The sequence below is a fragment of the Mya arenaria genome, chromosome 5, assembly GCF_026914265.1.
Source record: "Mya arenaria isolate MELC-2E11 chromosome 5, ASM2691426v1".
Lineage (NCBI taxonomy): Eukaryota > Metazoa > Mollusca > Bivalvia > Myida > Myidae > Mya > Mya arenaria.
This window is the reverse complement of record NC_069126.1, coordinates 27,127,196-27,154,850: the sequence shown is the minus strand read 5'-3', so window position 1 is coordinate 27,154,850 and position 27,655 is coordinate 27,127,196. Positions and strand designations below refer to the sequence as shown.

The window sequence follows — 27,655 nt, the reverse complement described above, 5'->3', positions numbered from 1 at the left end:
TTCTATTCAGATTTTTTGTTTATTCGATATATTTCCTAAAAATAACAATACTTGTCGAAATTCTGTAAGTTTTGAGGTGATCAGCTTAGATTTGAAGAAATATTTTACGAAGTCTGCTTAATCGTAAGCACTTTAAAGTATACCTTAGGCCAAATTAAGCATTCAGCTATTAATTCAAACACTTGCTTCATTTGTGGATACGATAGATATGCGTTTACACAGCAAGATCTTACCTCTGGTTAAGAAAAACAACTGTATAATTGTCTGTTTACTTATCACTTTTTGAGCTATATCCGGTGTCCATTTCCACACAGTGATGATTTGGGTACGTTAAATTTACCGATTATGCAACCTAATTCTATCAAAATCTCATACTGTAACGTCAAAATTATTTAATATTTCGCGTTGTCTTAGGTACAGTAGTCAATCGAATGCCAGTTAATAGTAATTGTCTATAACAAAATTAATTAGGTCGCGTACATCGGCGATTTCAACGTACCCCACCCTTTAATGGTAATTATACCATGGAAGAGTCACAAATTCGCATTTTCTATCCCATAATGCTATCAGTCCGAAATGCGCCTGTGGACAGTTGCTGGGACAAAAGTTACACTCAATTATTAAGCCATATTTCTTAGTTCTCAGATTTTTCACATTTCTGTATCACCTTGTGTTGGCGTTTGAAAGCTGAAGTCTTGTGTTGAATGAAGCGTCAGTTAATTCACATGGATGGTACAAAAGTTGCACTCACTGAAAAGTTATAATGCTTTGTTCTCACCTTGAGGTTTTCTGGTTTATCATGTGTGCTGGCGTTGGAAGTTAGTCCCTGAACACTATACGTGTTTATCTCAGTTCTTTCAACGGAAAAGGGGGTTTGTACCACAGTCAACGCATTTGGGTTTTCAGAACGCTGCGGTATTCTATTATTAAGGCTTTTAAGAGTTAAAGGGTAACCCAGTAAGTGTAAAGGTCTGCTTGCTTTTTGGCTTCGCGGATTCCTGAGAGACAAAACATGCTCAATGAAGGGCATTTCGTATTGTTATAATATAGAGGCAAGGCATGTAACTATTCAAGTGACATTATACTCTGATGCGCTTCTGGTCTGGAAGTTTTATAGCGCTGTAGGATTTGTCCGGAGATAAAGCAGGCGTTCTGGTTAGGAAAGTTCCTACCATTTAAGAGACAAGGGAGCAGTCATTGTAACTATTCAAGTTCTAATCATTATACTAATACGCTTCTGGTCTGGACATCTTGTTTTGGCGCCGTATGTTTTTTTCTGTAAGTGGCACGAGAGATGATGTTAACATTAGAAGCCAATTAAACGTTATTTGGATAATAAGAATGTTATTTTATGACTTAAAATATAAATCATTTTTCTGGTCATAAAAGGGCTTCCTCTTTGTATAATTTATAAAGACCGCTCGGAAAACATTGCAATATTATTGAGCATATGGAATACAACTAAGATTGAACAAGGCATGCAGAGTCAAACACATAAATGTATAACATCCCACGCACGCACGCACACACGCACGCAAAATACACGCGCACACATACATATAATCAAATAAATACAACCCGTCATACAAAATACTTGCAAAGCATTAATATTACATTAATAGTACTATTTCTATTTCGTATTTCGTCAATTACAAGAAATAGTGACGTAACACTGTATAAATTTTGTTCTTCAACCTTCCAAAAGAACAGTCCGCGTTTCCAACCGGACACAAACTCATTGGTCATTGGACTGTGTCCGTTGCATGTTGATTGGCATGCAAAAACATAAAAAAATTCAGTCGATCCTTCGCCAGTCTTGTTAGTCAGCACTCAGCAAGTTTGTCGTAAATCAGAGAAAGGCCGCTAAATAATTGCTCATTGCATGCACAATCATTATTAGCTTCACAATATTAACTACTTCACTAAACACTTCCCGAGAGGCAAGTGACATGGAAATCATCTCACAATGCTCGCAGCGTGGCCTTGTCGCTGTTCGTGGTGAATAATCAACGTTTCAATCTGAACGAAAAGTCTCGTTCTGTTCACATAGCATTCATGGCTCTTGACAACGTAGTCCACGTCGTCACAGATCGTTGGATCTACTTCACACTCTTTAGCGACATAACTTCAATATTTTTATTAGGAACGTAGCCTTGCTTCTCGGTCTTGGATTGTTTCAATGGCAAGATTGAGCGTTGTGCTGTACATCTTACATAAGTGGACCTTTTCAAGGGCCGGAAACTCTGTACATAAGGTGCACTTTGTTACGTCTCAAGTGTCGGCTCCATGATCGGCGTGTCATTCCGCCAGTCTCCTGGAACGCCCCCGTCCTTATCAATTGCAGGGACAGAAAGTCGATGGTCAGCCAGGCGCTACGTTGTCCCTCTGTTGTAGACATCGTTTAATGTATTTACGTGAATTGCTCAGGTTGTCTGTGCGTCGCAGATACCTACTACTCGATAATGACTTGAACACAGTGTAGTTGATGACAACTTTGCATAAAAAGGATGATCGAACAGTCCCTCTGGTAAACCAAACAACACGTACCGGATCCATATCAAGGTTGACCTTTTGTTATGTCGCGTCTTGATGAATATTGGTGCACCTAGAACTATCCTACACTGCGTCATGACTAAAGCAAATTCGATTTCTTCACAATAACGCCGACGGGCAGGTCCAATGCAAACTCGTTCCAATGGATGTACATTGCTCTTCGCTGCTTGCTTCTGAATTTATGGATTCTCGCCCCATTAAAATATTTATTCAGAGGAACGAGTCCAGTTAGACGTATGTCACTGATTATACGCCATGTTATTTCACCATATGTAGTCCAATACACTCACGTGCACGTTAGACGGCGGCGTTTCGTCGGCCACGATGACGTCGACCATGTATGTCCTGATGATCGATCCGCGAGTCCTTCCTGAAATATTGCCGGGATATCGAGTCAGAGGTTCCAATTTGTAAACAGCAAGATTAAGAAATGTTTACCGGATAACAAATGTTTAAAATAAAACATTCAAATGATTACCACTGGCCCGAGGATCAGCCTGTACATTTTGACAACAAAAGTGCTGCCCAATTCCTGTTTTGTTCGGCAGTGAATCTTTCCTATGTGATATGTCAAATTTAGATAAACTTGATAACTATTCATTTGAAACGGCATAAACATTGATTGATGCTTTCCGTGATGGTATCTTTATGCATAAATTGGTCAAGCAATTGACGTTAGAGCGGATTTGGGTCCTTTCCCACAGCAAGTCGGAAGCTTAATTCATTAAATATTGGCTTCTGTTGTATCCATTGCATGGTATGCTACAGCTGGCCTTCAAATTTCAATATGGCGTATATCATATTCCGTCCGTGAAATTATTTTTTTAAATATATCCGACTGTTCATTAAGGTTACTGTTGGAAGGAAATAATACACTTTTAAATCGCAAAACAGTCTTGTTTAGTGCAGCTCCAGGTTGAAATAAATAATGGTCGAATATAACCTTTACTTCCACGGAAATGAACGAACCACATTTCCGGAAACTTCCGGTGAAAAGGGGAATTCCCCATTTTTGCCAGTTTTCTATTGGTTCCGTGCCTCCATATTATTTGTAGAAAACGAGCGAAGAACCAGTGTTTCGAAATCCGCTGTGCGAAAGATAAATATACATGGAAAACCACTGTATTTGTCCCATTTACACAAATGTGAGAGGTAAATTAATATGATTCAGCAATAACTACGTTAGCCCCATCGTATAAAAATAAAAGTTGAGCATTTTTCATTCAGAATTCAAAAGAAATACTAAAGAAAAAGTCTGCAAGTTGTGACAGCAGACAACACTCGACGAAAACCGTCAGTGTTTTTGCTTTGCCTTTGGCTTCGGATATTTCTGAACTTAGTCACTGCCAGCTCAACCAGTTCTTCTTGCTTGTGATGCTTAAGCGTGTTATGAATTTAATATTGCAGGTATTTATTGAATTATTTTCAATGTGACTTTACCAGAGAAAACGGGTTTGTTTCGGACTGTACAGGGTGGGGATTAAAATTTGACATGTACATGTACTCGTGGTGTAGTTACTTAGAATTGCTTATTATGTATTATTCAGCTGGTCTAGCTGTAACTGTAAGGCAACTTTTTACATGTATACACCATATGTTGTTGGTGGAGTAATTGTGTTGGATAAAACCCTTGCTCACAGATTCAACTTGACAAAAACTTGAAATCAGCCTCTCGCTTAGCTCAGTTGGTTAGAGCGCCATGCTTGTGTTTCGGTGGTTTTGGGTTCAAGCCCCAAACCAAGGGCATTTTCCTCTCAAGTTTACTTCACTTTGTTGAAATTTATTTATGTACCTAAGTGTTATGAACTAAATACACCAAACGGCAACTAGCAGATACTCACTTCAGCAGAATTTTGTAAATCACAGCTAAAAATAAACTTGCTTTCAAAAGCGTTAATTACGCTTTCCTTTTGACGAAATAGGCACTGTTACAAGCATTTTGTTCACATTTGACATTTTTTTATATCTGACCTTAGAAAACATGAACATATAGTCCCTTGAAAGCACATACTGCACTATTCTGTCATTCAGGGGCAGTCATGGTGTTCCAGTTCTATGTTCATGATATCAAAGGACGGTTTACATTTGAGGGATGTGAACTTCTGTAGTTTTTTTAAAAATTCCCTACTTTCTATATGTTTGTATTAGTCATTTTTTCTTGTAATTTCACATGTTTATTAAGTAACAGGCCCTTATCATATTGTGTATTTTTTTTTTTCTTTTCAACTATTCCACTCGTCAAGGTTAGATAGACTAGGCTAGCTTTAGTTGTAAGAGTAATAAGTTCTATGAATTGAAATTAATTCAAACCAAATGATGGCTTATCACCCAATTCTTGTGAATAGTTACAAAAGTAAAACATCACACTTCGTGAAATGGCATAAAGTAAAATTATATTTTATGTTACAGTGGTCTAAATTAACAAAGCCAGAACTAATGTTTTGCAGGCCCACTAATTTGTTTGCAGTGTATAAAATTAACATTTTACATGGATTGATGGGAATATTTTACCAAATAGGAATGTAGAATTCTGAGCCTGTTGTTTAATATTTCACTTTGAGAATATTGAGCACCTGTTGTCTTCACTTGGAAAACCTCATATGCATGTGCTGAAGTATAACATGAGCTAAATAATTATGTTATTATTTTTAGGCCAAAAGCATCTTGCTGAAATTATTTCATGGATCAAACATCTGATGAAGAAATAGAACTCCTGGGGGAAACAGATGAAAACCGAGCTTTTGATGACGCAGATACTAATTTAAACCCCCTCCATTTTCTGAGTCGATGTGCATCATTTGACGAATCTGTCAATAGTTCTTCATTTAATGCATTACAAACAGCATGTATTGCTCTGCAGCAGAAATTGAAAGAAAAGGATAAAAAGATCGCTGAAGTAACGAATAAAAACAAGTCGATGAATGTTCAATTGGAGGACTACAGACTAAGGCTAGGTATGGATGAATTTTATGATGTGCATGAGCCCACTAGTACAGCTGCAGGGGCAACAAGTGGAGAAGAAAAAACATTAGCTGAAAGTAGGGCAAATAAAGGTTTGATTAAACACCTACATAGAGAAATATTAGTTCGGGAAAATGCTCTGACCAAAAATCAAGAAGAGATATTTAGGCTTAAACAAGAACTTGAAGAAACTCGAAAGAGATTCTTAAGAGAGAAAGATGGTCTTCAGTCCAGTTATGATGTAATGTCACATAGCTTAATACAGAAAGAACATGATTGTGCAATAAAGGATAATGAAATTCAAAATTTGACCGAATGCTTGCAAAAAGAAAAACAAGAAAAAGACAGGCTAACACATGATTTAAATGATTTGAAAGAGCATGTCCATAAGTTTGAAAGAAATAGTCAAATTTCAGCAAACCCTAGCAAAGATGCAGAAATTCATGATCTTAGGAGCAGATTACAGTATCTAGAAAATGATAAAAAGCGATTATATACAGAGTTGGAGGCAGTGAAAAAGGAAAGGGACTCATTGAATGTAAAATCTAAGCAATTAGAAATAGAAGCAAATATTGCAAAACAGAACCATTCTTCACTGAGGGACGATCATCAGTCACTGTTACTTTTAGAAGAGATGGATGATGTTGATGGGGATATTGTTACTCTAAACAAGGCCCTGCAAATGGTGAACAGCCAGCGGAAGGAGTGTGAAGAGCTCAAGAGTAAAGTCTTGGAGCAGTCAGACATCATACACACTCTGACTAAACAGTACACAGGTATAAATGGGTTTACGTTTACATCAATTGCTCGCCAAGTGGGTCAAACCCAAAGGCGAGATTGAATAAGCTAAAAGACAAGAAGTAAAGAAATTTTGCCAAGCAGAGTTAAACAATCTAAAAACCCTTCTACCTCTAAAAATAGTGGTACTATTTTCTGCCATTTTTAAATTCCGAAGCAAATGCTGAAATCTAGTGGGGGGAGAAGAAAAATACCTCGAAGTACTTAACAAGGGGAAACTACTAAAATGTAGATGCAAACCTATGGAAAAGTTATTGTGTAGAAAATACCCCATTGTATTCAGGGGAAAAGATATTTGATTTACATATTTTTTACCATCAATGTCACTTGAGCATATATATATCCTTTAAGAAATATTGTAATGATAAAATCTTTATTCTTTTGTCAGGAAATTTCACCTGATACACTTAATGGATTACGTAATTTAAGCAGAGGAACCAAATTCCCTTCTTTTATTATCATTTTTACTGTGTCATACAAGCCTAACAGAAAATAAATTTTAATTTAGGAATGGTATGTATTTTATTTTCCACTTTTGTAATGTATTATTACTATAGTAATATTGTAATCATATATTTTAGGAGGCTCATCTTCCCTGCAGCCTTACTATAAGGAGAGAAGGTCAGATGTCCCGGGTGCTTCCTTCCATCCAACTTACAACGACAAACCTCATGAACATGAGTATGTGAATGCACGGACTTTAAATCAAACTAGAAGTGACTCTAACTTAACAGGTTTATCACAGTCCAGCACTGGCATAGCGAGACGACAAAGTGATCGCAGTGATTACAGAATGCATAGCTCATTGACACGTGGCATGCCAGTAAGTGGAAACATCATGTCGTCAAGAAATGCCATACCACATATGATGGCACAAGAAATAAATCAGGCGGCTCCCCACCCGAATGTTGTTGATTCTTTAAGTTCCCCAAGGAGCCCTCGAAGTCCGCGAACTTCAAGAGACGAGAGAAGGCCTGAAACTGAAATCGGAGATATATCCACACAAAATTCTAGTCCTCAGAACATAACACCATTGTCTACTTATAGGCATCCTCCAAACTATTCTCAAGTCCAAGATGTTTCAAATTCTAATCAACTAGCAAATTATCGTGAGCAAAATTCTCCCAATAGGTACACGCCTGCAACAACTACAGAAAAAGCGACAAGGTCTGTTTTAGAGCCTGTCAAACCATTGCAAATTCAAGCTCAAAGTAATCACAAACCCAGAAGACAACCATCCCAAGAAAGGCAGATGTATTCACCTAGAAATAATGAGTCTGAGCAACGCAGACCTCAGAACTACCAACTCAATATCGGCCCAGACTATGAAAATGTTTATAACCCGCAAACAGAGAATAAACGTCAAATTGAAGAGCATGAGGAGCCTCGATTCGTAACCTGTACTGATAATAGGGGCCCAATTCCCGTTCAGGATGAACATCACAATGACGCAATTTCGGCAGTGAAAGTCTGCCCAGTGTGTAGTCAAGAGTTTTCGCGAATGAAAATGGAAGAATTTCAAATGCACGTGTTTGAGTGTTTCGATAACTGTGATGAATCGCCAGCTACTTTGCAACCAGGTGCATCTGGCCAAGAAGATGAAAGAGTTTGCCCGATGTGTAATGAGACATTCCCTCTGACCATACCACAAGAAACTTATGAACAACATGTGCTTGGGCACTTTGGGGATGATCCCAATATGGAAAGATTCGAAATGTTGCAAAACTAGAAGAAAAAAAATTGTGTGATTATTTTTTAATTGGTTATTATCAAAAATGTTAGTAATGTGAAAAACTATAGAATTATAGAAAATATAGGACAGGATTGAAAATATACACAGCATTTTAAAATTGAAGACAACCTTTAAGAGCAAAATATTGTTAAAATGCTCTGTATGTATAAGATGGTTTATCAAAATATTATTTTAGAATTGTGGCTATAAAAAATTAAACAGTATCTCAAAAGAATAACATTAATATTTAAGCAATATTCTATTACTCATTACAAAGTATACATAAAATTAATATTGATATGTGACATTTATGACCCCATAATAGTCTTTTACTCCATATATTTCTTTATAAATTTGGGTATTATTTATTATTATTATCATCATTATTTGGAATATTGGGATTAAGCACAGTTAAATGTTTCCTTTTGTTTTATAGAAAAGGCAAATTCTGTTTACTTTTTTTTGTTGCTGTAAGTTTCTGTAAAATTTTGTGGCTATATTGTTCTAGTTTGAAGTTATCAAGTTCTTTATGTTGATCCTTATAGTCTTATGGAAATGAATAACAGTTTTTTGTTGTTTTTTTCATTATGTTTTTCCCGGAGCTTTTACATTTTCCTGGAGCTTTAATGCACTGTTTATGTGTAAACTGCACATAAGTTTGTCTGTTAATTTAAAAAAAAAAGTGAAGCTTTTGCTTGCATATATTGGTGTGCATTTTACTTGATTTTCTTCCATAAACGCCACAGAGTACAATTCATGTTCTCAAAGTGTTATTGTTATCAAATCATGCACTAGTGTTTTACCATTTTTGTTTTTTTTGGTTTGGACAAAGCTTTTTTTTAAAAGCCTATATAGACTGCAGTAGTAAAAATATGTAAAAAAATAGTAGTCACTGTTAAGTAAATACAAAAAGGCTTTATGTTTCAATTCATAAAACTGTCATGAATTAAACTCATTTATTTCAGCTGAATTTAAGCTTGTCCTTCTATTCAACTTCTATATATATCAAGGTATCGGTGTTGTTTTTGTTTTTTGAATACAAACACTTACTTAAAATGGTAATAACTGAAAAAGGCGTAAAAATTCTGAAATGTAATTTAGTACCCTTTTTTTACAGAGACAATTCCAACATATACATGTATATAGCAAGGCCCATAATTATAGCTCTCATAATTGTAAAGTTATGTGGCTTATTTGACTTAAAAACAGAATAGTGTTGGTATTCGCTCCATGTTACTTCGTTTATATTGTGAGGATTTCACACGCAAAATACCCACAAAATTGATGACATTTATTAATTATGTACAAAGAACTAAATAACCAGTATTTTAACAGCGTATCTTTTTAATTAGGTATATTTTCATTTGTTATTTTTATATTGACTGTAAGGACAGGTGGTCATAAAGCCTGCAATATAAGTGAATTGCACTTCTAGTTATGTCTTTCATTTAATAATGATGTTAAAATTCACATTTACATTTGTATAACACTTATTTAATGAATCACTGTTTTTATTTTTCCTCACACCAGTGCACTATAAGCATGTTTAATAGAGCAGAGGTAATCTACTTCATTTGTAATAGGAATGGTTGCTACAGGAATGGTTAAATGTTAATATGCAGAATTAAGGACTGAAATTAGAAAGAAATGATAGAATATAGGTGCTTAACAGACTATGCCAACCTACATAGCTATGAAGTTTCATGTGTGTAGGTCTATTAAATTTGGTGCTTTATTTAACATCATAATTTTCGGATTTTCTTTTATGTATTCAAAGCCCATAACTCTTGTTCGACAGTTTAAAATGTAAAAAAAATGACAGGTGCACAACATTCCACTCTGACCAACATTCCTTGTTAAGTTTCACGCATGGAGGTGCAATAGTTTTGAAGCTACACATGTATATTCAACACAAGAATTTTGATACAAAATTTGTATCTCAAGGAACATAATTTGTTCCACATATTGAATGTTCCAAAAATGGCAGGTGCACAATTTCCCATTCCGATCATTCCTGTGAAGTTACTTAAGTCCAAAAGCAATACTCAAGGTTAAGCAATTAAGGTTGTAATTGTAATTTAGAAATTTGTTGGTTGCTAAGAAAGTTGGTTGTTGCTAAGAAGTAAGGGGTCGCTTAGTGAGTCAAATTTTGCCAAGGAAGTCATTGGTTGCTAAGGATATCATTGATTGCTGCGGAAGAAACTTGTTGCTGAGAAAATCAATCATAAGTTGCTTAGAAAGTCATAGGTTGCTAAGAATGGTGTTGGTCTGAATGGGTGAAGGAAGTCGCTAAGGAGCTAAGTGGTTGTTAAGGCAGTAAATGGTACCTAGGTAAGTAAATGTTTGCCAAGGAGGTCATTGGTTGCTGAGGAAGATAGTGATTGCTTAGAAAGTCATTGGTTGCTGAGGAGCTTATTGGTTGCTAATTAAGAAATTTTGCTGAGGAAGTCATTGGCTCATAAGGAAATCATTGGTTGCTTAGTAACTGGTTGATAATAAAGTCATTGAATGCTAAGGAAGTCATTCATTGTTAAAGAAGTCGCTGGTTGCTAAAAAAGCAAATGGTTGCTAAGGAAATCATTGGTTGCTAAGGTCATAATTGGTTGCTGATTAAGTAAGTGGTTGATAAGGAAGTAATTAATTACAAAGGATGTCATTTGTTGCTAAAGAAGCTATAGATTGTTGTTGATTTATGGAGTTACTAACCCATTTTGAACCCAGGGGCATTATTTGAACAATTTTGGTAAAAGGCCACTACATGAGACTACATACCGAATTCCAATGGTCTGGGCAATGCGGTTTCAGTCAAGATTGTCTAAATTTTAGTTCAAAAGTATACAGAAAACAAAGAAAAAATATATGGGCGGGGCAATGTTTGACCCTAGGAACATAATTTGAACTATCTTGGAAAAGGACCTCTTCATAAGCTACAGTGCCTTGACAGTTTCAGAGAAATTTTACTACATAAGTAAATACAAAAACCTGGGACCCAGGGGGCTGGGCCAGCTTTGACCCCAGGGACATAATTTGAACAATCTTGGTCAAGGACCACTTCATGAGACTACATATCAAATATCAAAGGATCAGCAGTTCCAGAGAAGATTTTCAAAGGTATTGCTATAAAAATATACAGAATATAGTGAAAACTAGCTCTGTCCCTGGTTAAGTTCTTTTTTAGGAACCAATATGGCTTGAAGGAAATTGAAAATGGGTTTCCTAAGGAACATTGCTGTATAATTATTTTGAAATCTGGCCAGCAGTTTCTGATGGCGACTGTTTTCTATTTTTCCAGAATGTTCCCATGACAACCATCATTCTACATGGAACCTTTTTGTCTTAAGGAATCTGGAAGAGGACCATTCCTGTGAAATTTGGCTGCAATTAGCCTTGTGGTTTAGAAGGAGAAAATGTTTGAAGAAAAATGTAAATGATGACAACTGACAATGAATAGTGGACAGTTCCCTATCACAACAGCTCAGCACTGAGCACTTCATGCTCAGGTGTGCAAAACTAGTAGGTGCTCAATAACCCATGCTGGACAACATACATACCTAAGGTACTAAGTTTCATGTGTGTATGTGAAATAGTTTTTGTGATACATGCTTCACAATGTTTTTCAGATAATTTACCCTAGGTCAAGGTCAATTAGTCCATAACTCTTGTTAAACCCAGTGAAATGATACAGAAATCACATGTGCACAAGAGCACATGATGACCAACATACCATGTATGTATGTTCACTACTTGTATAGCTACATATGACCCTGGATTTTTTGGATATGGTGAGAAACGACGATTGCAACTCCCAATATAGCCTTCAAGTATGACCTTGACCTTTAAACTACAGACATGAGTGTAGTCATGGCAAGCATTTGTGCCAAGTATTTTTAAAATTCTCCACTGCATGGCCAAGTCATCGCTTGGACAAGCCAAAAAAAAAGGAATTTAAACTTAAAATGGCTCTCGCAGGTATTGTATAGTCATGATGATTTTTTTATGAATGACCCTTGACCTTTAAAATACAGACCTGGGTTTTGTAAGCGACACACTTTCTTGTCATGGAAAACATTTCCGATAAGATATTTAAAATCCTTCATAACATGCGCAAACATGAAATACAAGGCAAGTGTGACCTTCACCTTTTATGTAGTGACATGGGTGTGTATGTGATAAACCATCTTATCATAGAGAATATTTGTACGTTATTTTAAAATCCCCTTATGCATGATGAAGTAACAGCCTTGACAAGCCAATTAACAAGTACATGTAATTTTGACCAATGACCTTTAAGTGTGACTTTGACCTTAAACATACAGACCTGTGTCTTGTACAAGACACACCATCTGGTCATGGATAACATTTGTGAAAAGTTATCTAAATTCCCTCTAAGCAAGGCCAAGTTACAGCCTCAACATAAAATACAAGGCATTTTGACAAATGACCTTTAAGTGTGAACTTGACCTTTAAGCGAAATCCCTTGATCTTGTATAAGACACATCATCTTATCATGGTGAATATTAAAGCCATTATTTTAAAATCTGCCATATCATGACAAAGTTACAGCCTTGGTAAACCAATATAAAAGGCATTTGGACCAATGACGTGTGACACTGTTTTGTCAAAGAGAACATTTGTGTGTGTTTTTAAACCCTCAATGTATGGCAAAGTGACAGATCAAGTATGAATGGTTGACACCACCTGTCAATATAATACTATCTTCTAACCTAGGTTTTTCTTCTGAAACCAGGTTAATAAAAAAGAACACTTATCTATAGGATGTTTATTGTTATGATAAATGGCCTCAAAGCCCATTCATTTGTCCATCACATTGTACATTGTCTGACCTGGACACGTAATTGAAACACATATAATATCATTTTTATGGCATATAATAAAACACTTCATTGACATTTTAATTCACATGTCAAAAATGATATGAGCGTTTACTCATTCATAAAAATAGACAAACACATCATTCTTGGTCAATAATTGTTTATAATTGAACAGTAAACATTCAAACATGAACAAAGAACGAATGACAAATGTAAACATGTATTGTAAGATTTACATGAACACACTGTCAACATGACAAAACACATTGCTAAAGCATTACACGCAATTGCAAAATCTCATACTTGTCAATCACTTGACAAAAAATTAAGCCAATTGTTGCAGGGACGCCAATTTTCCCCTTTTCAGCTGATTTCCTTTTTTGGACAAAAAACTTTAAAAAAATAAAATTGTTGCCTTTAATCTGATCTTCACAAAAGAATGATATTTTGTAAGAAGTGGGATACTCGTATTTCATAATAGTTTCCTATTTTTTTAACAAAATTGCATTGGCAACCATGTTTATTGAATTTGGCATTTATTTCAACTTTCAATATTGACCCATCAATATCTGTTAGGTTCACATTAAAAAAAATGTATTACTCGGTATGTTATCTTTATAGCAATGATGACAGTACAGCTATTACATACTTAATAAACTGGAAAATCATAAACAAATATATTCCTCCTTGCGAAGAATTAATTGCAATTCATCCTGTTGAAAATTATATAAACAACTGTTTAAAATAATTTGCTAAGTGTATGCATGATCATTATTCAGCAAGTCTTTATGAATTGTCACAAATTATATATACCATTAAATTTAAAAACATCTCAACTATAAACTGTTTAAATATCAAGAACAACAGCCTTGATCCTTACTCTAGATGGCATTAGAACAACGCCTTACTCTGAGTCAGATGTTCTAGAATAAGCACTATCATTTATCAAGACTGCTGGTTTATACCCTGGGTACATACAGTGGCGGGAATTAGCACAATCTCTTAAGTCAAAATGCTTCCTAGGCCTGCTCAAATACTGAATTTTATATAGAAGAATTTGTTAAATTCTTTAATGTCAAGCACAAGCTTAACAATTTAGATTTCATACATAAATTAATTTCAACCATTATAACCCTTTATTTTGGCCAGTAGCCAGTTCTAATTGAGAACACTGGACACCATATTAAGATTTTGTTATAAATACATCACAGTTCAAACATGAATGTCATATCAAGTAAATGCTTAAGAACAAACGAGGGAGAACAATAAAATTTCATAATAGAATTGTCAGCACAGCTAAGCCACACCTACAAGTCGGTCAGCTGATCATCACAGGCATGAAGTACTGCAGGGAGACATCATCGTTCATCAGGTAGAAATGGACCACACTGTTGTCAGCTATGTCTGAAATTGTACATATATATGTTCAAAAAATTGTTTTCTTAACGCCATAATTGGGGCTGACAGCAGATTGAGAACCCTAATCCTGAAAATTTGGTTTGTGCTTAGGGCTATTCCAGTAAAACATAACCCATGGAGGGAAGGCAATCATTTAAAAAAGTATATGGGATGGTATCTTTTATCGCTAATTTGGACCAAGAAGGGGTAAATTTGCTTCTGTAGGGGGGTGGTATATTTTAAGTGTCTTCCCCCGAGGTTATATGTTTAAATGGACTAGCCCTTAGGGATTCAGGCTGAAAGCAAGGAGAAGGGGCTTAAAACCCTGTTGAAAGAGCTAAGAAAAACAAGTATGCCCATTTAAAAGTACTTCTAACTATTTCTGTTACATATTTATAGTAATACTACATGTATATTTTATTCTTTCTAATGCAAATCTCAGCAAACAACACACTTAACAATTAAACAGCAATCTGAAACTGAAAGCTCTCAATCCTCTTTCAACACTTTTCTGGCTCCAAATTCTCGAAACTTCTTAAGTCCTTTATAACAGGATTAAGCTAAGCTCACTATTTTTGTTTTTCAATAATTTGTGTAATATTTACTTCTTTAAGAGTTTGTATACATAAAATAGGAATTATCTTTATAATAATCACAATAAACTATTTTTAATTTATCAAAATTCAATTTAAGTATGTATTTCGGCGAATTGTAATAAGCTACTTAAGCCTATTAAGCTTAAGAAGTTTCGAGAAATTGGGGCCTAATTATTCCTTAACTTAATCCTTACTGTAACAGTACATTTTCGCCTCATGGTTAATTTAAAATGCAGACAAAATAATTGTACTATTACTCATTTATGTTTAGGTACATTAGATGGATAATTATAAGTGACCATGACTAATGCATTGCATTCGCAAAATATTTATGAAATGTATTCAAGTTCAATGCAAATCACTTAAAACTGAAGCAAGCACTTGAATTTACAATGCACTGCACTTGTTCAACAGTATTGATTTCAATAGCTAATATACCTACACCATCTCACTGCAATACCTCTAGAGATTGAAAATTGATCCAAAATCAATCATTGTAAATAATCGGTTGAGCCATTTCAATCAATTTTCGATTAAGCAATCAAAATAAAATTTTCATTACATCTTTTTTTTAAAACTTAGTGGTATAAAAGAATAACAAGCTGCATTTTTATGTTCACAAGTATATACCCAATGAATAAACATGAACAAAAAATCTCATGCTGGGTTTTGTTTATTAGTTTTATATTCATCAATGATAAATTTGTTTATAAGCTAAATACCAAATTAATTTTACAGTTTGTCTATACTATTTTCCTATTTCTAAAGAATACTCAACATCATTAACTGATTCTGATAACTCACAATCAATTATCGTGGACCTCATTCTTAAACAATAGTCCATCTTAATTTTATCCCTAAATAGCAGTTGTGTTAAATACACAAAAAAATAAGTGATCCAAGATTAAAATAATTGATCCAAGATTAAACAGTTAAAAAGGGCTTTAAGGTTGTAATAGGCCAACTACCATCAGTTTTACACAGTTTTGCAACAGTTGACTGTCATTCAGAAGGCATGTCGGAACGGTTGCAACGGTTGATTGTCAGTCAGAAGGCGTGTCGGGACTATTACAGCATTTGTATAAGTCTTATAATATGCGTGAATGTTCTCAAAATGTCAAGACTTATATCATTGTTGTGTACACTAAATTACCGAAATGCTAAATTACCGAAATACGACGATAATTAACGAAATACACAAGACAGTTATCGAAATATGCCTTATATACATTTTTTTTTACTTCAATATATGTTATAAATACTTTACCAACCTCAATTTTTCGGCTCCGATTTTGACATTTTTCCGCTGCGTCCTATCTTATATATTAAGGGTTTTTACTCGTTTTTTTCAACTATTTTTTTGCCTGCGTCCTATCTATGCTAGCGTCCTATACATGATATAATACGGTAACACATTCAGGCTCCCAAAACAAGGTCAGTGTTCTTTTTCACCATTTTTGAAATTGGGACAAGGACGTTCTGATTGGGAAATATGCATACTTTTACATATCACATGGAACTTACTACTGAAGAGGCAGGCTCATACCCAACAAAACCTCTATACATGTACATTTACCATTGGTTTCATGTCAACTGACTAAATCAAATTTCTCACATTTAAAGGCGTGATGACAAATGAAACTCTTTTACAGTGTTGAAACTGAAAAAAGTCGCTGTTAGGGAGGTACAAATTAACAATCTCTTCAGAGCAAAATGCAATAGCCATAAGGTTTCATTAAACTTGAGCAAGTTTTGCAAGGTATATTTGTATACAGTAGAATGTAGTAACATAAAATATGTATGTAGCCTCTTACTGCATATGACTCGGCTTGGACTAACTTGTCCGGCAAGAAATTGGGAGAACTTGCGTACATCAATCCTGGCCTCGGCAAACTCCTCTGGGTCAACTTGGGCATTCAACTGGTCTCCATCACTCCCATCTCCTGATAATAATGGTTAAAAAAATTGTGAAAAGGACATTATTCTCAAAAATTTAAGTTCCTCATTCAGTAGCAAAGCCAAATCCATTTTTAATTTATAGATCCTGATCTTGACCAATTCTTGAAGGTCAACATGCGTGTTTATTTGGTCTCTGTAACTCATACAATACATTGAAATAAGTGAGAAGTATAAAGATTAAAGCACATTATTTTCATGTTCCACATATAGGGGCCATATTTTCAGGGAATGTATGTTCAACTTTTCCAAACATTTATTCTCCGTCTGAGATATATTTTAAAACAACTAGTTTGACTGAAATTGTAAGTCTAGATTTATATAAATAAATAAGTTCATTTTCAGTATTACTTCTGACACTCCCATATTATTCAATGAATGTCAAGATTTTACAATATGATATGGTATGATAGTTGATAAACTAGAAATGTGTCCATCGGACATGGATGCCCCCATACAACGTGTTTGTTACACACAAAAAAATGTGCATCATCATTATGAGTTTCCCAACTTAATAACATCAAATACCTTCCTGAAAGACCTCTTGAGTGTATGAGTAATAATTTTTAAATTATGAGCGACATAAGTACAACAAGTTCAAAATTGCCAATTTTTGCTAATTCAAGGGCCATGCTCTAGTTAAACTTAGTGCATAGGGGAACCAAACCCCAAGGGCACAACTTCATCGCCTTAATAACATTCCTGTAAGTTTCATGATTCTAGTCGAAATAGTTTTGGAGTTTTGATCAACAAAAGTCCAGATATGCCCATTTTTGCTAATTTAAGGGTCATTGCTCTGGTTTTACTATGTGCAGCGGGAAATTACCCCCTAGGTGCACAATTTCATAACCAAAACAACATTCCCCTAAGCTTTAATGACTCTGGTGATATTGTTTTGGAGTTTTGAGCAACACAAGTTCAGATATGCAAGTTTTGGCAACTGCAAGGGCCATTAATCTGGCCTTACTAAGTGCAGCAGAAAACGCAACCCCATGTGATCAACTTCATCACCTCATTTATATTACCCTAAGGTTCATTACTCTAAGTAATATAGTTTTAGAGTTTTGAGTGACACAAGTTCGCATAAAAATTATGGACAGAATCAGGGACGGATGGGCAAGAGCAAATTTTCATGCCCCCCATTTTCGTAGGGACATAAAAATATATTGTATATACATGTTCTTTCACATACTTGATGCTGGATTGAGAAGATCCTGGAAATGCGTGCTAACTGACACCATATCTGTTGACACAGAAACCTTCAATTCTCCCTGTCTGTTCGCTGAAAGTACCTAAAATTGTACATTTTAATCATTATCATACACAATTCAACGAGGAAGATATATGTAGCTGTCCCAGATCAATGTTTCATATTCAGCTAACATTCTTCAATACAAATAAAAAAAAAAGGATAATGATTTAATTGCCATTTGGCTTATCTTTCAATTCTAGAAGGACATGAAGTACATGTATAACAAAATGTACATTAAACGTAATTATGGGACTGCATGACCTATCAGGGTTTTAGCTAAAGAGTTGTGGGAGGGTGCTGCACCCTGTCCTCTTTGGTAGCATGCTTCTGCCCTCATGTAGACAAGCATTGGCACCATTCTGTCTTCTAAGAATGAAATGCTTAAGATTGTCAAATAGTTTTTATTAACTATAAAAACATACAAACTTGACATACCATACCCAGTCACTTAAACACAAATTCCTAATATTTTCTGACAAAATCATAATATTCAAAATCTTTTTAAAACCTGGCTAAAACCCTAATGATTCATTGAAATTAGTCTTTGGGATGAACAAGCCTGAATTCATATACTACTGCTTGACATTACATTTTTGAACAAGCCCTGCCGTATAAAACCCAGCATTTGAGCAAGCTCCAAAAGTGTTTTACCAATGCAGGGCTTGCTGGTTTGTGCTAATTTCGACCAATGCAAAGTTTATCTGCCTGAAAATGTGTCAATTAATCCTAAATCTGTTCTGGCATTTTTTCTCTTCAATGACATCATTATGTCAGCAAGTTATTATCATATTTCATAAAAAGAGCACAGGGGAGAGAACACCAAAGCACATGTACTGGTTTTTTATTAGAAACCAATGCAGGTCTATTTTTCTTTAGTAGAAAACAATGCAGGTCTGTTGTTTTTCAGTAGAAAAAGGCCCGGTATAACTCAACAGTTATTTAAGTCACGGTTATTGGCCTTGCTTTAAATATGCATATTGTCTATGGCAATAGGTGTACCAAGTTCCATTTGAATATCTTTAGCCATTTTTAAGACATCACTAAAGTTGAAGTCGAAAGACATTGGTACCAACCTATCACAATACCCAAACTTTTTTCCTAAAAAAACAGACAAGCTGAAATTTATTAAGAACATTTTACCAGCTGATTGCTCAGATTCTTCATTTTGTCAATTACGCTGCGTAGGACTTTTATCTGCGGCATCATGATGCTGACCTGAAAAGAAGTATATGGTTTTATGAGTTTGGTCTGAGATTGTAATTTTATTACAAAAACATATCATATGAAATCTACCCTGCTGAAAATCTTCTCGATGAAGAATGTAAATGATTTGCTCTATTAGTATTAAAGGAGATTGCTTTTACAGGTCTGTTTAAAATTTAGGAATGTACTTTACTAAGATGAGCTCATGATTAGACTCAGGAAACAAATTTTACTATAAAACAAAGAAACATCTTTATTCCATTTATTTTACAAAAAATGTTAATAATTTTACAACTCCAAATAGTACTTCAATTCAGAAAATTTCAATCAATACTCAACTTGAAGGAAATTTACAATGAAATGAAAATTTGCATTTTTTTGCACTTGAGACTTAAATCAAGACTGTGTTATCAAGGCTACATCTGGAGTTCTTACATCAAACTGTGGGACCTCAGGCTCCTGGTACTCATCCCAGAGTCTGCGGGGCACCACGCCCACTGGAATGTCGTGCATAACCACCCGTGAATGGGCACCAAGTGTTGGCTAAAATAATATCTTGTTTATCATATTGCATACAACAGTGAATGAATGTGGCATCTTTTCCATGGTAATGTCATCATCCTCACCAGCGAGTGGGCACCAAGAGTAGGCTGAAATAATATCTTGTTGATCATATTCCATAAAACAGTGAATGTATGCGGCACCACCAGTGAATGGCAACCACAAGTCTACTGATAAAATCATGTTTGTTATATTGTTTTTAACCACAATAAATGTATGGGGCTCCTTGTCCATTGGAATGTCATGTGTTATGAACTTATCAATGATGAATGGGCACCAGGAGTCCGCTCAAATTACATATTTTTGTTGTCTTATTCATTGTATACCACAGTAAATGGATGGGCATTACGCCCACTAGAATGTCATGCATCATCACCCGCGAATTGGAACCTTGAGTTGGCTGAAATAATTACATATTTGTTATCATGTTGTATACGACAGTAAATCTATGAGGCATCACGCACAGTGAAATTCAGCTGTATGTGGCAACACATGCCGCATGATAAATTGGACACTGAAATACTGGCTTGATATTTGACAATGGCTGCATATGGATGGAATAAATGCAAATAGAGAAAGTATTGAAAAGTACACTAAATCCCTTAAAATCCCCTAAAATCAAAATAATTTGTCAACTGCAACTGCAAGTCAAATTGCAAATTTTTGTCATTTGAATCACCCTGGAAAACTGAGGTTTGCTCAAATCACTGCGGTCTTAGGGTTTGCAGTCAAAGAAACCTTCGAAGTCCTTCAACAGCTGTTTGTATCAAATATTACTTTAGGTTATAAAAAAACACAGTACCAGACCCTTTATTGGATTATGCATTGAATTTCTTTATTAACATACCAGATCCACCTCCACAGTCAGACAAGGGGCGTGTTTCTTTGTCAGCTTAATTTTCACCCACTTGGCCACCTGGGCGGTTTTCAGGGCCTTCACAAGGTTTTCTGGACTCATCTCCAGGTATATCTCGTTGTCCTCTGCCGACACACCCTCCATAGCATACTCATCGAAGAAGTGACCCTGGCATTGAATATAATTTAAATGTAGAATGTCAACTAGAGTTGATTCATTTGGATTCTTTACTTTACTTAAGTAAATTTGTACAAAATTAAGTCATATTACTTTGTTCCACCATTTTAAATAGGCCACTTCATAAAACAAGAGGCCCAAAAGGGCCTATGCTCTACTGGCATGGCTTTTGTGGTCATATCAATCCAGAGCATGTATGTATGGGTAAAAGACAACAGACATATAGTTTATGTTTTGTGTTTGGGTTACCTGAAAACGTAGCACGTTCAACATCTGAGCCCAGAAAGTATTGTAAGCAGATTAGTTGCATGAACTGTTTTAATATGTGCCAAGTAAAAGTCATCTGACAAAAAAAAAATGCTTTCAAAACTGTACTCATAGTAAAATTTTCTGTAGTTTTAAAAGTTAAAAAAAGTTGGTCAAAAGGTCAATGTCAAGGGCATCCTAGGACAACATTGATCAATTTGAACAAACATTCACAACCAATTGTGCTGAGATGGATGCACGAACACACAAAAAGATTTTCAAACCTTTCTAAATTTATGTTTACTAAACCTGTGAACCCTGGGTGTGGCCAGTAATGACACCAGGTGCATAACTTAAACATTCACAACCAATTTTGTTAAGATGAATGCGCAAACTACAGAACTTAAAGCTAAAAAATGGCCTTTGGGCTTAACAAGAACAAGGCAGAGTAATTCACAAAATCAACTGCAGAAGTAAAAAGCAAATTGTCTCTCAAAATCTTAGACTTGCAAATTGTCTCCCTTAACTCTAGACTTGAATTAACATATACATGTAAATTTGGCTAAAAATAGAATTCGCTCATGCAGACCTGGCTAAAAATAGAAAGCATTTCTTTAAAACTTTCATGGCCCATAATCTAGGCATTCATGGGCGGATCTGGCTGGTTTTCGAAAGGAACCGAGCTCTAATGGATATCTAGATACTGTACAAGTTTCATCGAGATACAATCAAAACTGAAGACTGTATCGTGTTCACAAGCAATTGTTTACAGACGCACGACCGCACGGACGCACGACCGCACGGATGCACATACTACGTACACATTACCATCGCATAAGCTCTTCTGGCCTTTGGCCAGTAGAGCTAAAAACCTTCACAAAATTGAGAATGAAGTTATTGAAAAACTAGAGGTTGCAATTTTAGATGTACTGGTAACTAAAAAAGAACTTTAAATGCAATTTTTATGTTACATGTCCTGGGGCTATAATTAGAAATGGTCTTGAGTCTAGATTCAGGCTAAGGAAAGCATTTTTTTAAAACATGAAAAAAGTAAACAAAAAATATTCTGCATTCTTTTCACGAAATATGTGTGAAGGGTGTTGAAACATACAATAAAGTGCTATAGTAAAAATAGTAAATATACACACAGCGATCGTCACCATCAATGCTCTGTTCGAATAAAAAATCAACAAAATAAAAATAGTAAGTTTTGAGTAGAGTCTGAACTCAGACTCGAGACTGTTTGTAATCATAGGCCCCATGCTTAAATAGAGACCAAAGGAAGGATAAGAGTAAAAACAGCAAAAGCCTCATTACCTGTGGCAGCTCACACCAAATTTGAATCCCCCCATTCACAACTTTTTCTGACAGTATGAAGTACAGTGCAGTAGGGGTGATCCTCAGAACACACGCTTTTATCAGTTTGGATATTGTGGTAACAACTCCTGCATAAAAATACAATATTAAAGTTCATCATTGGGGCAGCATTACAGATCTATTAAAGCATCTTCAAAATGATAGCAAATAAATATACCTTTTCATTAAATTTAACCATTTCCTTGACTATATTATGCATGATGTAGTCCATATAAACAGCTGCTTCAGAGTCTTTGACACTTTTTGTTTTGGCGACTCTTCCTTAAAAAAACATAATAAATCTCCAAATGTTCCCTTAACACGCATTATTGTGGCTTATGCATGATGCAACAGGGATACAAAACAAAACACCCATTTCTGAACTCAGGGCTGGTGTCAATTTATAAAGCCTACTTTGACGTCTAGTAAAACAGGTAACTGTTTTAGTGTTACAACAATAGACAGATTGTTTAGAACTTTGTTAACAAATTTAAATCATTGTTAACTTGAATTACGTTATGATCTTCTCATAAAAGCAGGTACTGCTGAAAACAGTAGTCTCAAACATTGTTAAAATATTGTAGGTTTTTAATTATGTCCAAGAAATTTCTTTAGCAACAATTAACACTGTTAACTTTAATAAAGTTCTAAACAATTGGCCCATATTCCGACACTATAGTGTATAGTATGTGTGGGTAAGAACCAGCCAACCAGTGAGCTCAAATGGCTAGAGTGCCGTGTAAGAGTTCCAGCAGTTGTGGGTTTGTTCCCCACACCAGGTCTGTGTTTACAGGAGTAAAAGGCCACAGAACCTGGATCAAAATTTGATGCCAAGCAATACCAGTAGTATAGGATGTATGTTCTATTTAAGGCACATGGTTTTAATCACCACTCCGGGCAAAAAATTTCTGGTAGATTTAATTTTCTGGTGTCAAAAGTAAAAGGCAAGAGTGCCTGGATTAGCCTAGTCTAAAATAATAGACGTGTTATACGGGATTCTTCCAATCCCTAACATCTAAATGGGAATGTGCAAAAACAGGGGTGTTTTAAAAATATTGGAATTGTTTTAAGTGAAGTATTTTATGGTTGAAATTGATCATAAAGAGTTATACTAATAGAGTTATTAGAGTTATACGAGGGCTGATCCAGAATTACGTGGACTTCTTACATATTTTCTACATTTTTTGCCTAAATCATTTAAAAATTCATAAATATATAATTCAAAGTGTTCTGCACAGACTAAAAGAATTTAAGGTCTGTAAATTAAATGTATATTGAAAAATAACGGCTTCAAAATAATGGGAACGCACAGTCGGCGTACGGTCTAAAATTTACATTTACAACCTTTTTTATCTTTCTATTTCAACATGTTTTTCTTCCACGTTTGTCTAGGAAAATCCGCCAATTTACGTTACATATAACCCTTATGTCAAACTAACATACTGTTCAAATTTCCGTTTAAAAGTCGTTTTTTTTATCTGATTTTTGCGTTGGATTGGGAAAAACACCGACACAGACAATGAAAATGATGACCGAGGCGAAAATGAAACAGCCCGTGTGCCATTCATTAATCTTCAACTGGCACCAACGCTATAGGGAAGGGCGAGATTCCTTAGACGACAATAAGGGAAGAGGACGGAAGAAAACGAGGGGTACCACGTTAGTGACGTCGGTGAAAAAAGTCATCAAAGTAGATCGCCGCTTGACTGTCAGTGAGGAAGCAAGCACTGTCGGGGCGGGGTACGGAAGTGTCCAAAGGATTTTAACGGACGATTTAGGCATGAGAAAAGTTTGTGCGAGATGGGTCCCTCGATTGTTACGTGAGGACGAGAGAGAAAAACGTGTGCGTGACTCAAAGGCATTTCTGCGAAGATATGCACGGGAAGGTGAACAATTTATGAATCGGATCATTACTACCGATGAAACCTGGTTATGGTTTTACGATCCGGAGACAAAGCAACAATGCTCTGTTTGGAAGGGAGCCTCTTCACCACCTCCGGAAAAAGCCAGAGTAAACAAGTCTGGAGCCAAGTACATGTTCATCAAGTTCATGGATAGACAGGGAATGCTTCTCAGCAACGTTGTACCAAAGGGTCAAACGGTCAATGCAGAATACTTTGCGAAGGTATCATTATTATTGTTATTATTACCATTATTATTATTATTATTATTATTATTATTTTTATTATTATTATTATTGTTATCACTATTATTAGTTGCAATTAAAATTGAAATGATATGATGCAAAAACGCAATCGTTTTTATTTTATTTCTTTATAATCCAAAGGTTATTCGCAGAGAACTGGCACATGCGATCGCAAAAAAGAGGCCGGGTGTAAAATTGGATCAGTTTTTACTGCACATGGACAATGCCCCAGCACACACTGCTGCATCCACCCGGCTTGAGCTCAGCCTCTTAGACCTGGAGACCGTCGCGCATCCGCCATACTCGCCAGATCTTGCACCAATGGATTTTGCGGTATTTCCAGAAATAAAGAGGCAGCTTAGAGGACATCGTTTTCATTCACTCCACGAACTGCAAGTTAATGTGCATAATGCAATATCCATGTTTTCTAAAGAGTGGTTTTCAAGTGTTTATATGCAGTGGATTATGCGCCATGAAAAGTGTGTCAGAGTTGGTGGAAAATACTTTGAAAAAATGTGACGCTGTATGAGCGCAACGTCATTGACGTTATTGGACTGCGCCGGTCGGGTTCAATCATATGTCGTTTATGTATTGTAATTCAGTGACAATTGTATGTATTGTTCTTAAAATTTTAGGAAGTATACCTGATAAATTGTATGTATTGTATGTGAATTTTCTATGTTCTATGTGCTACGATAATTGAACTATTGAAAATGTCCACGTAATTCTGGATCAACCCTCGTATTAATATTTTACCATGTAAGTGAAATGTTATTTTGCACTAAACAAGCATTTAATGCATTAAAACAAGTTGTTTACCTTTCCAATAAAACGAAAGTTGACTGACACAGACAACAATTATGCTCGGCCTCCTCCGACAAAGCTTCGAGATAGACCTTGATATACAATCGTAACAACTCGGCCATGGCCGAAATGTTCCGACCAATTTAAAACTGCGCCCTGAAGCCTTGCAGGTGCCCTTCATGTATATATCGTTATGTTTTGACAGAATGAAATGAAGAAAAGCCGTCAAACTCATACTTATAAGTTGGATATTTATTTTTTGTGTATGGAACTAATATAAAATAACATTATCTGGTAATATTTCTTGTTTTTATGATATTTTATAGACGCTATATGCTTAAACCCGGAATTCTGATCGGAACAACTACCCACTTTTGATACTAAACAATTTGTAAGTGAAGGATTTGCCATATCAAAACTCTAAAAAAAAATCTGTCAACGTACAATTATTTGGACTAGGATTAGCCTTAAACTAGTAAAAGGTTAATGGGGGCTGGAGTGTAGCATAAAATTCAACTAACTGGTTAGCTCTGTTTGTTAGAGCGCCATTCTAGTGTTCTGATGGACATGTGTTCGATCCCCACATTGTTTGTAAACCAAGAACAACGTTAAGTATGACACTGTGAACTATTTTCACATATTATTAATTACAGTTCTGTTTTGTTTTATAATGGAAATTGTAAGTGTAATCTCAAGTTTAACCATTTTCAACATTTAAATGATCAAGTCAGACAAACAAAATTAGTATACAGATGTCGTAGTCTAACATAAAATCATACTCGTAAAGTGTTGGATGCAACCGATGTCAACTAGTTTTCCTCTAAACCTCATATTGCCTGCTGGAGATTGAGAATTTCATATTTTGCTCCGCTTTTATGAAAATTGGCACAAAGAAGAACTTCAAAGGTCAGATAACTGCAACCGTCCAATACGGTAGTGGTTTTCTGGTACTTACTAGTAATCGCCACGAAACTGAAACAAGGAAACGTCAAATTTTAATTTACTGTTTTCATCAACATTTCAATATTATTACCCTTAAAAGGTTATAATTCAGTTTGTATATAACTCATTGATTCGAATCAGTTGGTTTAGTTTATCTGTTTAACTCTGTGCTAGTATTTTTGAACTACATTAATCGATTCGTACACAAGCATTTCGAACCATTTTGACCATGTGTTATATGGACCCTATTATAGATTTTGACTGTTATGTGCCATTGCTGTAAGAAAATATAAATATTTGTTATTCTGAAAATTGTTTATCAACACAGTCACAAATGTCTGGCCTTTACATCTTATAACAACAAGATATAAAATACAGTACAGTACTGTTTTTTGTCCTTAAATCATTCTGTCACGTTTCAAAGTAAATTAATAAAGGCATATTTGCTATAAAATTGAACAATTTTCTTATAAATGTATGAATAAATGTAAATTCTGTTTGGGAAAAGAAATATTTTTTTTAAATAGATCATACATGAAACTAACAGTACTATGTTACATGTTGCTTACTATGCCTTTTGTGTTTTCAGGTCATGCTGCAAATTGTTCCTAAAGATCACTTTGATTGTGCTGACATCTACAGCCATAGTGCTTCTCATCTTGATTGGAAAAGATGGCGTGACTGTGGATAGACAGAAAATTCTGAAGAAATACATCCATCCCAGTCATAGTCACTCAAATTCTAGTCTTATATGGATCGTTAAAATAATTCCTCAGGGTTCCTTAGTGAATGATGTGTCATATGCAAATAAAATTGCTGGTGATTTGAATATGACTAACATTGGGCAAGTGCCTTTCTTTGACAATCATTTTACATTTATACACAAATTAGACAATTCTAGTCATGCCAATCGTTCCATTAAATCTATTCATTATAATCATATCAAAGTATGGTCCGAAGATAATATGCAGTACTTAATCAATACAATTGAGAAATCATTGGAATACCATGCAGGCATCGCTTGGTATTCACATCAACGGATATTGCAAAGGAGAAAAAGGTTGATCAAACCAAGTTATGATTTTTTGGACTTTGGAGACCCCTATTACAAGCTTCAGTGGCATCTGGTAGGTATAATATATGGCCTGTTTGTGAGAAGTTTATTCAGGAGACATAAAATCAAATGACTATGACATGTTTGAAAGAATTCGTTAAAAGGAGAAATGAATGTATTGTCGAAGACTTAGAGAAAGTGACAGTTGAGTGCTAATATACCTGATTAGTTT

At 35.2% G+C, this 27,655-nt stretch overlaps 4 protein-coding genes across 7 annotated transcripts in view; 2 read left to right on the top strand and 2 right to left on the bottom strand.

Annotated features, from left to right (window-relative positions):
* LOC128234277 (neuronal acetylcholine receptor subunit alpha-5-like) overlaps positions 1-3,416 on the bottom strand; it is a 38,072-nt gene extending 34,656 nt beyond the window's left edge. The window contains exon 1 of the mRNA XM_052948426.1: positions 234-3,416. The gene's annotated coding sequence lies outside the window, so the exon portion shown is untranslated. The remainder of the gene's footprint in view (positions 1-233) is intronic.
* The window catches only part of LOC128234275 (shootin-1-like), a 14,971-nt gene extending 5,425 nt beyond the window's left edge, over positions 1-9,546 (top strand). Inside the window, exons 1-3 of one of the 4 annotated variants that reach the window (XM_052948425.1) lie at positions 3,608-3,698; positions 5,206-6,290; positions 6,894-9,546. In XM_052948425.1, coding sequence (XP_052804385.1) covers positions 5,234-6,290; positions 6,894-8,041 — 2,205 coding nt within the window. In that variant the 5' untranslated portion in view covers positions 3,608-3,698; positions 5,206-5,233 and the 3' untranslated portion in view covers positions 8,042-9,546. Of the gene's footprint in view, positions 1-3,607; positions 3,706-3,751; positions 3,961-5,205; positions 6,291-6,893 lie in introns of those variants that run through there. The other 3 variants (XM_052948422.1, XM_052948423.1, XM_052948421.1) reach the window with 3 other exon arrangements.
* A 3,261-nt stretch (positions 9,547-12,807) lies between these two features.
* LOC128233646 (checkpoint protein HUS1-like) lies at positions 12,808-26,338 on the bottom strand. Its single transcript, XM_052947427.1, has 8 exons — positions 26,207-26,338; positions 22,439-22,566; positions 20,690-20,866; positions 19,717-19,824; positions 19,219-19,293; positions 18,019-18,118; positions 16,685-16,813; positions 12,808-14,280 (listed from the first exon to the last, which is right to left on the bottom strand). Exons 1-8 carry the CDS (start codon positions 26,256-26,258, stop codon positions 14,195-14,197), a joined length of 855 nt encoding a protein of 284 aa, XP_052803387.1. The 5' UTR covers positions 26,259-26,338; the 3' UTR covers positions 12,808-14,194.
* The window catches only part of LOC128235585 (proprotein convertase subtilisin/kexin type 7-like), a 24,739-nt gene continuing 23,386 nt past the window's right edge, over positions 26,303-27,655 (top strand). The window contains exons 1-2 of the mRNA XM_052950396.1: positions 26,303-26,469; positions 26,959-27,496. Of these exons, the coding sequence (XP_052806356.1) occupies positions 26,303-26,469; positions 26,959-27,496 (705 nt within the window). The remainder of the gene's footprint in view (positions 26,470-26,958; positions 27,497-27,655) is intronic.

Excerpts from the sequence above, each read along its gene's own strand:
- LOC128233646 (XM_052947427.1), bottom strand. The coding sequence starts at position 26,258 with ATGAGGTTTAGAGGAAAACTAGTTGACATCGGTTGCATCCAACACTTT. Across the intron at positions 22,567-26,206 it reads TTGCATCCAACACTTTACGA|GAGTTGTTACCACAATATCC; the intron begins GTATGATTTTAT and ends ATTTTTATGCAG. Across the intron at positions 19,294-19,716 it reads CTGAGGTCCCACAGTTTGAT|GTCAGCATCATGATGCCGCA; the intron begins GTAAGAACTCCA and ends ACTTCTTTTCAG.